The sequence below is a fragment of the Nothobranchius furzeri genome, chromosome 11 (genome assembly GCF_043380555.1).
Source record: "Nothobranchius furzeri strain GRZ-AD chromosome 11, NfurGRZ-RIMD1, whole genome shotgun sequence".
NCBI lineage: Eukaryota > Metazoa > Chordata > Actinopteri > Cyprinodontiformes > Nothobranchiidae > Nothobranchius > Nothobranchius furzeri.
This window is the reverse complement of record NC_091751.1, coordinates 41,180,728-41,194,083: the sequence shown is the minus strand read 5'-3', so window position 1 is coordinate 41,194,083 and position 13,356 is coordinate 41,180,728. Positions and strand designations below refer to the sequence as shown.

Here is a 13,356-nt window from a genome sequence, read left to right as displayed (position 1 = left end):
CTTTAAACACAGGAGGAAAGCCAAATCTCAACCAACAGGTTATTTTTAAACATAATTCATGACGAGACCCATTTTTAAATGGTTTTACCCCTAAAATGTTCACTTGGGTGTGAAGAAGTTGTTTTTAATCATTTAGAAACTACAGAAGCTTCTTACTTGGCTTTTAAGAGCTGGGCCTTCTTCAGCTTGTATGCCTGATAAATAAAAGGCACGTCGAGCGCCACCTTCATCCTTCTCTTTGAAGTCGTCTTCCAGTCCTGAGTGCTGAAGCGGCTGCTCTTTGGGACTTTGCTTAGGATGCTCAGCAGGATGTCTTTCCCAACGGGAATCCCCTGCTGCGATGCCGACGCTGGAGGGCAAAAATGTAAAGACCAGGCATTTAGGATCGAGTTAAAAATAATAAAAATCTACTTTATTCAAAACATTTTATGCCGTTTAAAGCATTTCACCCAAATTGTGAAGCTCCATGATGACTTTGTACGCAGCGAGGAACCTGAAAGGAAACTGTCGGCTCTGGATGACTGCTTTCTGCAAACACATCAAGTCAGCGACGTAAGAGGAGTCTAGACAGGCACGGCTGCGTGTAGTTTATAAGAAACTTTAGTTGCACCTGATTGGTCAGCCTGTTGAGGATCTTCTTGTGATGAGCCTCGCTGATCCCTTTCGTGATCATGTTCCTCAGGTTCCTCAACATGGCCATGAATGGAAGCGACTTATTGTCTGGAAAACGGAGAAATCTGTCGGCATGTGTCAACGATGACGAGACTGTTACATTTGTTGGATGTTTTGGAAAAACAGGTTAAGTTCAACTTCAAAATTGCCTAACAGATTTTGTGAGCCAGATGGGAAATTTCTGGTTGTTAAAGATAAACACAGAATAAAAAAGGTTTTGTTCCGGTCGTATTTTCCCTCCCATCAGCCACTCATGATGCAGCGGTTCTGCAGCTCTGAGCTGCGAGCCTGTGCACGCCGATGGATGAAGCTGATGCTTTGCATTTTTTTTCAGACCTATGAGCTTCTCCCACGTGGCGGCCTTGTTGCCCTCCAGACTGAGCAGCCGTTCCCACGTCTGCGGCTCTTTCAGCTTCATTCGCTGTCCGGCTCTCTCTCTGTCCCACTCGCCCTTTAATCCACTGCGGGTGAACGCCTTTGCATCACTGGGATATCTGCAAAAAATATCAAATATGTGGCATTTAAGAGTGTTTAATACTAAATCTATGTTTGTTTTCCCCATTTGCAATCTTACTTTCGTCCCAAAATAGCCATAACGTGTTCAGCAGGTTCTTTAATGTGAAGCCTCCTAATCAGTTTCTTCAAACTGAACTGGCTCTGTTTTTTATCCACTGCTGGTTTGTTGCCCTCCATCTGTAAATGAACATTATGCACAAGTGTTTAAATCACAGTTATTCAAAAACATCCATTTTGTTGAACATTGAGCAGATTAACATGAAGATACATTTTATTTCTGCGCTGGACGCATCCCTGCATAAACCAAAGAGATGGGCGTGAGCTTTAAGAACAAGATCCTAACTGAAGCCCACACCTTGTGCAACTTGGAAAATCTTGATTCAACAATGACTCAAAGAATAAACTGTTAGGATGAATAATGACTTACAAACTTCTCTAGAAGAACAGGATGTGATCTGAGCCATTTTGCCCACCTTGCCATCTGCGGTGCGCTTGGTTTCTAGGGATGAGAAATAATTCATTTAGAGGGAAAATGTTCAAAAACAGCGACGTGGGCAACAAAAAATTTATTTTTTTTTTTAAATAAAAGAAACACTTAGTTAATACCATTTTTTTTACATTAGAAAAATATAATTTTTAAACTTATCAGCATTTTTATTAGGCTTCACATTAGTGAAATTGTGCATCAAGAGCAAAAAAGGTGCAGTTCTGCACTGTGAAAGATCACAGGCCACCCGCATTTATTCACAGAAATTATTAAACTGAATTAAATTTAAAAAATCATAATTTTTTATCTGCATCCACTTATCAGTCAAGCCGATATTTCTACCCAGTAACAAGTTGGAACATTCATTTAAAGAGTTTTTAAATAATAATAATAATAATAATAATAATAATAATAATAATGCATTGAACTTATATAGCACTTTTCTAGACATCCAAAGACGCTTTCACACACTCTCACATTCACACACTGCTAGTGATGGCAAGCTACTTGTAGCCACAGCCGCCCTGGGGAGGTCTGACAGAGGCGAGGCTGCCATTTGGCGCCGTCGGCCCCTCTGACCACCACTAACACAGGCAAGTTGGGTGAAGTGTCTTGCCCAAGGACACAACAGCAGGATACCCCTGGCGGGAGCTGGAATCTAACCCATGACCCTCCGATCATGAGGCAACCCGCTCTACCACCTGAGCTACTGCTGCCCCAATCACAACAATGCACAAAAAGAATTTAAAGAGCAAGTCACCCCTAAATCAACTTTTTTTTGTTGATAAACTACATTAACGAGTGTCTAATCGCTATGTAGACACGTGCAGTCAGTAATTTGGCACTTTAGTTAATTTAAGTTAAAATTTAAATCATCTGCCTAAAACTGTCAGCATTGCGCCATCGTCAGGTAAAAACTCTGCACTGCATTTTAATTTAAATCTGCCATCGCTATTGGCTAAGAGGTACACTATGACATTAGCTGGTACATTATGATGTCACAATGTTGTTGTGAGCCCGTGTATGTGTGCATATGTTAGCGGCTCCACCCTCTCGGTCTGCCAGGCAACAGCCTTTGTTGCATTTTTCAAACATGAAGTGGGAGTGGAATAAGACTTTGGTAGGGGGTCACTTGCTCTTTAAATGTATAAATTAAAATGCATCTGCACCTCTGCTTTTTTCTTCTTGCGGTAGTGTTTGCAGCGATGTTTACGCGTGTTGTATTTGGCTAGTTGATACTCGCTGAACTCCTTGAACTTGTCGGTCATCGCCTTCTTCAGACACGCTGGCAGAGAGCTGCTGAAACACTGGAAGAGGTGAAATCGTAAAAGTTTATAGAAAGCTGAAAACTGAAGATCCTTACTGCAAATAACACACCAAGACTTACCGTACTGTAGATTCTGACTACTTCCAGCCAGTCGGAGGGCAGCTGCACAGCTGAACAGAAATATCTGCGGACATGCTGCTTGGTGGAAGGCAAACTGGCAGCCAGAGCCAACATGAAGTTAGCGGTGATCCGGATGTTTAACTCCTGTCTGGTGTAAACTGCCACCTGGATGGGAACACAGAAAACTAAATTATGATTTACTGCAAATGAGCAGGCAAAAAGAAAGCACTTGATCATCACGAAAAGACCGAGAAAAACACTGAACAACTTTGTATGTTCCTAAATTTCCAGGTATTTATTTCAGCACAAATAAGAGTCTCTCCCTGTTCAAACAAATTATGAAAAATGCCAGAAACATCTATAAAACTGTACAAGTTGGTGCTTTTAAAGGTGTTTCGCGTTACAATATAAGAGAAAAGTGAGAATCGCTTCAGTTTTTAAATGGAAAATAGGATTAAAAAGACATTTTGTAACTAACCCTAAAATGACATCTTCTTTTGCTTGTATTTTAATTTGGCACAACTTGCCTTTATTTATAATCAGTTTTAATTAACTTCTTGTTTGAATGAAATGCTTTTATTTTGAAGGGTCTGTTTCCTGTTTTAACAGTTAATGCAAGCTAGCTTAACAGCTATAAAAACAACCAAAGCAGCTTAGACGGAGATCTAATGGATTTTGTTATTAGCAGCCCCCTTGATAGAGGCACAAGATAAATTTATTATCTTAATGTACTTATGTTTTAAATATTTTTGTTATAAAATGTTTAGATCCAAATGCATTGATTTATCTTATAAAGCTAAGGAAATTGTAATTTACGCTGTACGTTGTAAACTGTTGTAAACTGTTAATAACAGTTGTATTGATGTAAGAGTGTGGATCTATTTACATGGGGTTTTTTGTACACATCTCCAGCTCTTACGGTGAAATTGAGGGTCATCGTCATTAAATTCAAAACTTCGTCAGTGAAGTGTCATCCTTCATTCGGGGGGGTATGCTACACATTTCTAAATCTGTAAAAGGCAAAAATTCAAGCATCCATAAAACTTCTATTTCAGTCTTTTTGCTAAATAAATCTTCCCCGTGTTGTGCGGTTGAGACTAGGAATGTCCCGATACAACTTTTTCACTTCCAATACGATACAGTTATCGCAGCCTTCAGTATTGACCGATACAAATCTGATACGATATCAGCACAAATCATACATACTTTACCTATTTCATAGTGTGGAATATATGAAAGGCTTGATCAAGTGATATTACTCAATCGGAGAACAAGAGCCAATAACAGTAAGTATGAAACAGTAGAAGTAATCACATTGGAAGGGAAGGTCATAGAGGAGGTCCATCAATACAAATACCTTGGAGTCTTAAAAGATAACTCCCTTACCTTAAAATCACACATAGACAAACTAGTGAGGAAATTAAAACTTGAGTTTTTACTTCCGAAACAAGCAGTGTTTTTATTTTGAAGCAAAAAGGCAACAGCCCCTTTTTTTATCTGTATTAGATTACGGTGATATTGTATATATGAAAGCTTCCCTTACTGTACTACAAAAGTTGGACTCAGTTTACCATGCCTCTCTGAGATTCAATACCAACTGTAGAGTCGCTACACACTACTCTGAATTATATTCATGAGTGAAATGGCTGTCACTGGCCACTAGAAGACAAAATTGTTGGTATGTTTTTGTTTACAAAGCAATGCTTGGAATATTACCTCCTTATATTTGCACATTAATCACATGGAAAAGTGTTCATTCTCATTCTTTAAGGTCCAATGATCTGTAGCTGCCAGCTGAGCAGCTGATGGCAATGACCCTTAATTGGCTCACAGAATTTATATAAGCCACACCCTTCCAGAGGAAACTGTTTGGGTTAATCTGTTTGTGGAGAAGTTAACACTGTTTGAAGTATTGAAATTAGGTCTTAAGCCTAAAGTCACCTCAGCTGCACATTGCCGACTGCATCCCCACGTAAGTTTTGCTGTATTGACGCTTTTGTTTGGGTTATTAGTTTGACACTATAGTCATTGTTTGTTTTTCTTGTTCTTGTCCATCACCTAGTCAAATCTACAGATAAAGCAGCTTTGAGGAATTATTGTTTTGTTTAGCACCCTTGGCCAGCGGAGCAAGTAAATGTGAGAATGTAATCTATTTCTGTTATGACATCAAAGCTGTGTTCACCTTTTTATTTACGCTTCTGTATATCTCTAAACAGTTTTCACGGTGCAACTCGGAGTGAAGTCCAAGGCATTTGGACCAGAGAAACAAATAAAAGTTTATGCACCAGTCGAGGCTCTCCGTTCATTTTCTTCATGGTGCCAGGGGCAGCTACAGTGAAAACTTGTCCAGTGTCCTGTGGAAAGCCTCTCATCGTCCAGCTTCTGGGAGGACCTGTTGACACAGCAGCTCGAGGCGGAAGCAGCTTGGTGCAGAATCACCATAATTGCCCCTCTTTTCTTCCTTCTTAAAGGCTTCACAAACTGTGAGTAAAGGAGTTTTGTCATGAACCAGGCTTGGAGTTGGAGTTAAAACCAAAGGTAAAGGTTTTCTGAATGGACAAACAACCTCTCAGAACAAGCTCAAGAGAACGCAAGCTAACTGAAAAGGGTAAAGAAATGCAAGAGCAACAAAATAAGAAATTTCATAAAGCCTTTTGTAAGGCATATGACACTTGGAGACAGTCTGCTAGAGAAACAAGGACAAAGCTAAAAACTTTCTGTACAACTGAGGAGCTTGATGAACTGCAGAATAATATCAAAACTAAACGGACTCTAGTGCACAACACGTATAAGTCTCTTTGTCAAGGTAATGCCACTAACTCAGATGTTGTCAAAAAAATGGATGCTTGTATTGCTTTGTCTGCAGAAACATGTGATTTGATAAGCAAACGTTTAGAGGAAGTGTATACAGTCTTTAACAACCACCTGGAGAAGGAACGTGTGAGAATGGCATTAAGTAAAAAGGAGTATGGCTCTATTCTTGGGACAACAGAAACAGGAACTGTAGTCTCAGACTGTAAGGAAAGCAGAGTATCTTGTGCAACCTGTGGCTCAAAATCATCTAACCGAGCTGATGCTGAGGCCGAATTAGCTGCTAAATTAGCCCAAGCAAAGGCATTAGAGCAAATTCAAGAACAACAATTTAAGTTGTCTAAACTAAAAGCTGAATGGAAAATTATGGAGGCAGAAATGGCTGTCAAAGTTGAAGAAGAAAACACCAAATTACAGCAAATGCAAGCAGCAAAGGAGATAGAGGTGGCAGCAGCCAGAGTTAAGGCCTACGACCACCATGAAGGAAGTTGGGATTTGCCTTATGAAGAGGCCAGCCTTCAAGAGTCTCATATTTCTCTCAACCCACATGCTGTGTCTTACCAACCTGTTAAGGTAAAGCATGAGGTATCCAATCTAGGTAATGAACTTTCCAACTTACTTGTTCTAAATCGGTTACCTGTACCAGAAACACCAGTTTTTTCAGGAGATCCTTTAAAGTTCATTGAGTGGAAAATGTGTTTCATGGCGTTAGTAGACTCAAGAGCTCTCCCCACGTGTGAAAAAATGTTGTTTCTAAAGAGTTATGTTGCAGGAGAAGCACGTAAGGCTGTAGAAGGGTTTTTCTACAGAGATTCTGAAGACTCATATAAGGGAGCCTGGAATATGTTGCAAGATAGATATGGTAGTCCATTTGTCATCCAGAGAGCTTTCAGAGAAAAACTGAGGAAATGGCCTAAGGTAGCTGCTAATGATCCCTGTGCTCTCAGAGAATTTACAGATTTTCTTAAAGGTTGCGATGAAGCCATTCCCCATGTCAAAGGCTTATCCATACTGAATGACTGTGAGGAGAACCATAAGCTCCTCCAGAAACTACCAGAACATATTGTACAGCGATGGAGTCGTATTGTTGTAGATGAACTGGACAAATGTCAACAGTATCCTTCATTTTCCCATTTTGTAGAGTTTCTTCAGAAAGAGGCTAGAATAGCTTGTAACCCTATTGCTTCCCCCATTTATGTTTAGCACAAAATGTCAAGAGGAGAGGTATCCTCCAAGAACCAAAGTGTTTCATACCGCAACTCTGTCGAGTCCACCAGCTGCAAGGGATGCATCTCAGACATTTAAGCCAAGAAACCCTTGTTTAGTCTGCACAGATGAGTTGCATGGTGTTGCAGAGTGTCCAGCCTTTAAGGCAAAACCCATAGATGAAAGGAAAGCTATCAAAAACCAGTATTTTCTTTGCTTTGGTTGTTTAAAGAAGGGACACACTATCAAAAACTGTAGAAGGAGACTTGTATGTAGTATATGCAACAAATATCACCCAACATGTATGCACACGACGAGTAATAAGGAAGCAACACCAAGGTTGAACACAAAGGTATCTATGGAGCCAGTAAAGGATGAGGTACATCGTGTTATGTCTCACACTCTGACACAGCGCTCTTCTGCTACCTCAAGCATTGTTCCAGTTTTTGTATCTGCAGCAACAGAACCAGAAAGGGAGATCCTCACTTATGCCTTACTTGACACTCAGAGTGATTCCAGTTTCATTTTGGGTGATTTGATGTCTAAATTAAATGTTCAATTCTCAACCAGTACAGCTCAAGCTTAGCACAATGACATCTATAGACACAATGGTGGCAAATAAAACCACTGAGGACCTACAGGTTCGTGGTTTTAATCTCTCAACATCAGTCAAACTACCAAAGGTCTACACAAGGGATTTCATTCCGGTGGATAAATCTCACATACCGACTAAGCACACGGCTCTTAAATGGCCACATCTTGAACAGGTGGCAAACAAGTTGCAACCACTGCAGGACTGTGAAGTTGGGCTGTTGATAAGATATGACTGTTCATCTGCTTTATTACACTTAGAAGTAATCAGTGGGTCAGAAAATGAACCCTTTGCCCAAAGAACTGCACTTGGATGGAGCATAATAGGATCCACAAACCCTTCTATAGACAGACAGGGAAATCAGAGTATTGTCCATCGAGTGGCAGTTAAGGAAGTCCTAAACCCCCCCGTTCCAGAGGTGTTGAAGGCCTTAGAAAAGGACTTCAATGATAAAACCTATCATTATGAAAAGGTTTCTCAAGACGACGTTAATTTTGCTCAGTTTCTCTCAGTTAACATCACTCAGAAGGACAGTGGACACTACCAGATGCCCCTGCCCTTTAAAGGTACAGGGCCACCTGCCCTCCCCAACAACAAAAGGTTAGCCATCATTCGTTTGCAACATCTAAAGAAACGTTTAAGATCTAACGAACATTACCGTGAGATATACACGACCTTCATGGATGCAGCCATCAGGAATGGTGTTGCAGAACCTGCTCCTCCTATTCAGGATGGTGAGACGGTGTGGTACATCCCACATCATGGTGTATATCATCCTAAGAAGCCTACCAAGCTTAGAGTAGTTTTTGACTGTTTTGACTGATTTCAAGGCATGTCTCTTAACGATACCTTAATGACAGGTCCGGATTTGATAAATTCTCTGTTTGGAGTTCTCTGCCACTTCAGAAAGGAAGATGTGGCAGTTACTTGTGACATTGAAGCCATGTTTAATCAGTTTTATGTACCACCAGATCTCAGAAACTACCTTAGGTTCTTATGGTGGGAGGGAGGCCAGTTAGAGACAGAGCCAAAAGAGTACTGAATGGCAGTTCACCTTTTTGGGGCTGGCTCATCACCAGGATGTGCAAACTTTGGCCTAAAATATCTGTCTCAGCAACACAAAGTCGAATACCCTTTGGCATCTGATTTTATCGAGAACCATTTTTATGTTGACGATGGTCTGATTAGCATTAAATTTGTTTCAGAAGCAGCAGACATCCTGTCAACACGCTGGCTTTTAGGTCCACATTTTCTATGGCAGCCAGTCATAGAACTAAGACCATTACTACAAACTGGTATTTCTTTTTGAGAGCGATACCTGATTCCTTGGAATGTGTCATTTTCTGATATCTTCGAAAACCTATCTGAAAGTTATATGTGATCAGATATGATTTTGGTGGGAGTGTAGCTGCCAGCTGAGCAGCTGATGGCAATGACCCTTAATTGGCTCACAGAATTTATATAAGCCACACCCTTCCAGAGGAAACTGTTTGGGTTAATCTGTTTGTAGAGAAGTTAACACTGTTTGAAGTATTGAAATTAGGTCTTAAGCCTAAAGTCACCTCAGCTGCACATTGCCGACTGCATCCCCACGTAAGTTTTGCTGTATTGATGCTTTTGTTTGGGTTATTAGTTTGACACTATAGTCATTGTTTGTTTTTCTTGTTCTTGTCCATCACCTAGTCAAATCTACAGATAAAGCAGCTTTGAGGAATTATTGTTGTGTTTAGCACCCTTGGCCAGCGGAGCAAGTAAATGTGAGAATGTAATCTATTTCTGTTATGACATCAAAGCTGTGTTCACCTTTTATTTACGCTTCTGTATATCTCTAAACAGTTTTCACGGTGCAACTCTGAGTGAAGTCCAAGGCATTTGGACCAGAGAAACAAATAAAAGTTTATGCACCAGTCGAGGCTCTCCGTTCATTTTCTTCATGGTGCCAGGGGCAGCTACAGATCAATTGCTGCTCTGTCTCGTTTGTACGAACAGAGTTAGGAAAGAAAGCTTTTGTTTATTCTGCCCCCTCTGCCTGGAACCAGCTGCAGAAAAACTGGAAATTAACTGAACTGGATTCACTACATGCCTTCAAAAGCAAGCTGAAAGCCTCAGAGACTGCATCAGTAATTTGTAACTGCTTTGAATGAATGTATTGTCTTATTGTTTTTATGTTGTAACCGTATGGAATTTTGCTGCGTCTTGGCCAGGACGTCCTTAGTAAAAGAGGTTTTTAATCTCAATGCTTTTTTTTTATCCTGATTAAATAAAGGTAAAATAAAAAAAATAATAAATATAATTTTTCTTAACCATTGGTTGCAAAAATGTGAACCTTAACAGACTGTTTATATCGGAGACTTTTGATGCCGTCTGATTTGATCCGATACACTGTTTTTGGGCCAATATCGAATTACTTCTGATATCTGAATGAGACATCGCTAGTTGAGACGCTTCTATATGAACTACTATTATGGGTCATTTTACAAGTTTTAAACAGCAATGTAATAGCACAAACAAAAATAATCAATTTGCACTTAATAGCTCCCTAGATGCTAAAAGATGCAGAATAACCTTTAGAAGATAGAATGTCATAATAGAAAATGATATTAAACATGTATTATTTTTTATTAGGAACAGAGTTTTGACAGGGTTTATTATTTCCAGAAAAAAGTTTAATTATAGCCTGATTAATCATTTCTAATGTTTGCTTGACTATCACAATAATATCTACTCTTGGAATACATTAACCAGATTATGGAAAATTATTCTAACATTTGTAGCAAATAAATAAAAGTTTTCAAACTTCCTGACTGATGTCCCTCCTGCTGACACCAGCCAAAGCTAACACACACACACACACCTTGAGAAGAAACTGTGGATCACAGTCAGAAATATCTTTGGCCAGTTTTGTGATGGTGGTCCAAACACTGTCCTCCGAGTCCCATCCCTGCTGGCCCGGAGCTTTGCTCGTATGAACAAGAGAGCAACACACGGCATTCAGCAGGAAATACTGAAAACACAAAAAAACAAAAACATTTTAATCAAAGCTCAGGGTTAAACGCTAAACCTAAAAGCAGCTATTATCTTCTTACTGTTTACAGTTTCACCTTTTTTTCTTTCAGCTTCTCTTCTGCTATTTTGTTTTCTCGTTCAATTTCACCAAATTCATCTTGTCTCAGGATCACAGAGTCATCAAGCTGTAGGTTGTTCATCTCAGTTTCTACAACAGGTAACTGCATATGGTCCTCAGCATCAGAATCAGCCTTCTCTTCCTCCTTTTCATCCTCAGACAGCACATCGCCAGGCCGCTGCTGACGTTAAAAACAATAATACATGCAATAAGTGACAATTAATATGCTAACAAATAAAAGAACTAGTTTCCAACTCATAGGACTCCGTAAACAGACCATGCTTGTTCCTTCAAAAGAGGACTCCATCTCTTCAGATATTTCCTCCATGTTACAATCTCCTCCATTGTCCCCTTTTTGTTCTCCAGCCAGATCATGATGAAGAAAGGAAGGAGGGTGAGCAAAGTGATTGCTTAGAAGATAACTGGACAGGGAGGTGGACAGCAAAGACTGACTATGGACAGGTGAGGTCAAAGAGAACGAAGGGCTAGGGGAATCAGTCTTCAGGAGCTTATTTTGGGTGTTGAGGAGTGGTGAGGCAGTAGAAGCAAAGGAAGAGGTGGCGAGAAGAGAAGATGAGGTGGAGGAGAGACCAGAGGGCTGGAGAGAGGAAACTGAAGACGAATGAGTAGAGAAGTCCTCAAGGAAAGATTGGGGCTTTGTTGAGAAGGACTGAGCTAAATACTTATTCTCCAATGGAAGACAATGGTTGGAGGACAAGCTTCTTCCACTTGTGGACGGCTGCTGTGGCTCTCCTGAAGCCATATTTGTTTGCAGCAAAGTCAGCGCCCTCATCCCTGCAGGTAGAGAGATAAACCAGAAGGTCAAAGGTCACTGCAAATTAGAACCTCCCTTTCAAAGCCCATTTAGCCATGGACAGCACTAATATGACTAGCTAAGTAGCATTCTTATGGCTATTTGAACAAGCAGTGTTCATTGTTGTTAAGGGCGTGTTGTTAAGGGTGTGTTGTGAAATACAACCTTTGACACTAAACGCTCATAAAAATAATGTGACCCAACAGGACAAAGATGGTAGTTAAGTTCTAAACAGCAATTCACAATAATTAGAATACACAGAATGGGCAATACAAAAAGAAAAATTTGACAATCAGCACCTGAATAAAATAAATACAAATTGCAGGTTGGTCCAGACCTGAAATAAAACGGGTTTTGGGGTCTGATTTTAATGTCAAAGCTACTTAACTACTAAAAGCTGGATAAATAAACGAGAAATATGAATTACGTTGCTCAAATTATCAGAAGAGGAACTAATAATCAACGCAGGTGAGGATTTCACTACTAGCTTCCTTAGCAATGGCTGAGTTTGCATAGGCGTGGCGATTAGCTCTGATGAACATCCACTTTAAAAGCGAAAAACTCACCTCAAACCCCACAAAGTAGTGATGTTACCTGTGACACGCAGGATTCGAAGCTTGTATCACCAAAACGAACCACCGCAGAGCAAAGCACTGTGTCGGAGCTTGATTTGTTTACTGAAAGTCACGTGACCAATGAGCAACGACGCTTCGATTCACCCTTCCACCCACGTGACCGCTTTTTAAAGCAACGCAAACCGAGAGGCGCAGGGTTATGGCAAGCCAAATAAGCATTTTTTCTGGTATCAGGATATCAGCCAGAATTGTGAGAGGGTGCTCGCTGCAGAACCACAAAGGCGGAGCTGCACCATAAGGTGGAGCTGCACCAGAGTCAGCCCCGCCCATTCACGCAAACTCAGCCTAGCCCACTGACTTCCGTTTGTTTTCCACTTTATCGCAAACTGACCTGACCCACATGAATTACGGCTGTTACTAGTTTACAGTCGTTAATGCTATGTTCTATGCTCCAATTAAACAAGATAAATATAACTTGCTACATGACAAAACCTGCATATATCTCGAAATGAAAAGATTTCTTTTAGCGAATATCTGCCCACAGCAGATCTAACAAAATTGGTGTACAACAGCATATCAGTCTATTGATTGAGCTCTGGTAGTCTAGTGGCAAGATCTTGTGAGTTAATTTTTGCTTTCCCCTCAGCTGATGCTGGTTCGATTCTCGGTGGGGTCGTCAGCAGTCTATTTAGCCAGTTGAAACATTTAATTTGTTTATATTTTAGTTGTAATGTTTATTTTTAGCAAAATATTTATGTCTCTAAAAGTTCTTTGAATTTGGTCGTTCCTAAACAGCATTTTAGTTGAAACTCTGCTCACAAATGGACTCACACTGGCTAAATAAACGAATAAATAAATTAAAAAAACACATTAGTCATTATATGTTAAACGGTATACCAGTAAATTGTTGTAAACATAGTACTGGCAAGTGTAGCTAGAAATGAAGAAAAGAGGTTGTAGACTACCTAAAACTTCCACTGTTGGGAGGCGAACCTGCGCAAACCTGCATGTCATCCTGACTCCTTAACCACTACTCCATCACACCTAACATAAATTATGTGGCGTTACATGTAATTGTGCTTTCCAGAATGTCTCGGAGATGGGTTGTATGGTTTATTGGCGGTGTCTCAGTAGAAGTCATTTCAGAAATAATTTGTCAGAAAATTCACAGA

General features: G+C 40.1%; 1 protein-coding gene across 3 annotated transcripts in view; it reads right to left on the bottom strand.

Annotated features, from left to right (window-relative positions):
* The window catches only part of tep1 (telomerase-associated protein 1), a 31,135-nt gene extending 18,812 nt beyond the window's left edge, over positions 1-12,323 (bottom strand). The window contains exons 1-12 of one of the 3 annotated variants that reach the window (XM_015956129.3): positions 12,176-12,323; positions 11,073-11,590; positions 10,773-10,976; positions 10,526-10,675; positions 3,063-3,227; positions 2,845-2,982; positions 1,616-1,687; positions 1,247-1,365; positions 1,009-1,166; positions 611-720; positions 450-528; positions 157-349 (exon numbers count right to left, since the gene is read on the bottom strand). In XM_015956129.3, coding sequence (XP_015811615.1) covers positions 157-349; positions 450-528; positions 611-720; positions 1,009-1,166; positions 1,247-1,365; positions 1,616-1,687; positions 2,845-2,982; positions 3,063-3,227; positions 10,526-10,675; positions 10,773-10,976; positions 11,073-11,588 — 1,904 coding nt within the window. In that variant the 5' untranslated portion in view covers positions 11,589-11,590; positions 12,176-12,323. The remainder of the gene's footprint in view (positions 1-156; positions 350-449; positions 529-610; positions 721-1,008; positions 1,167-1,246; positions 1,366-1,615; positions 1,688-2,844; positions 2,983-3,062; positions 3,228-10,525; positions 10,676-10,772; positions 10,977-11,072; positions 11,591-12,175) is intronic. The other 2 variants (XM_015956131.3, XM_015956130.3) reach the window with 2 other exon arrangements.
* Between the last annotated feature and the right edge of the window lie 1,033 nt (positions 12,324-13,356).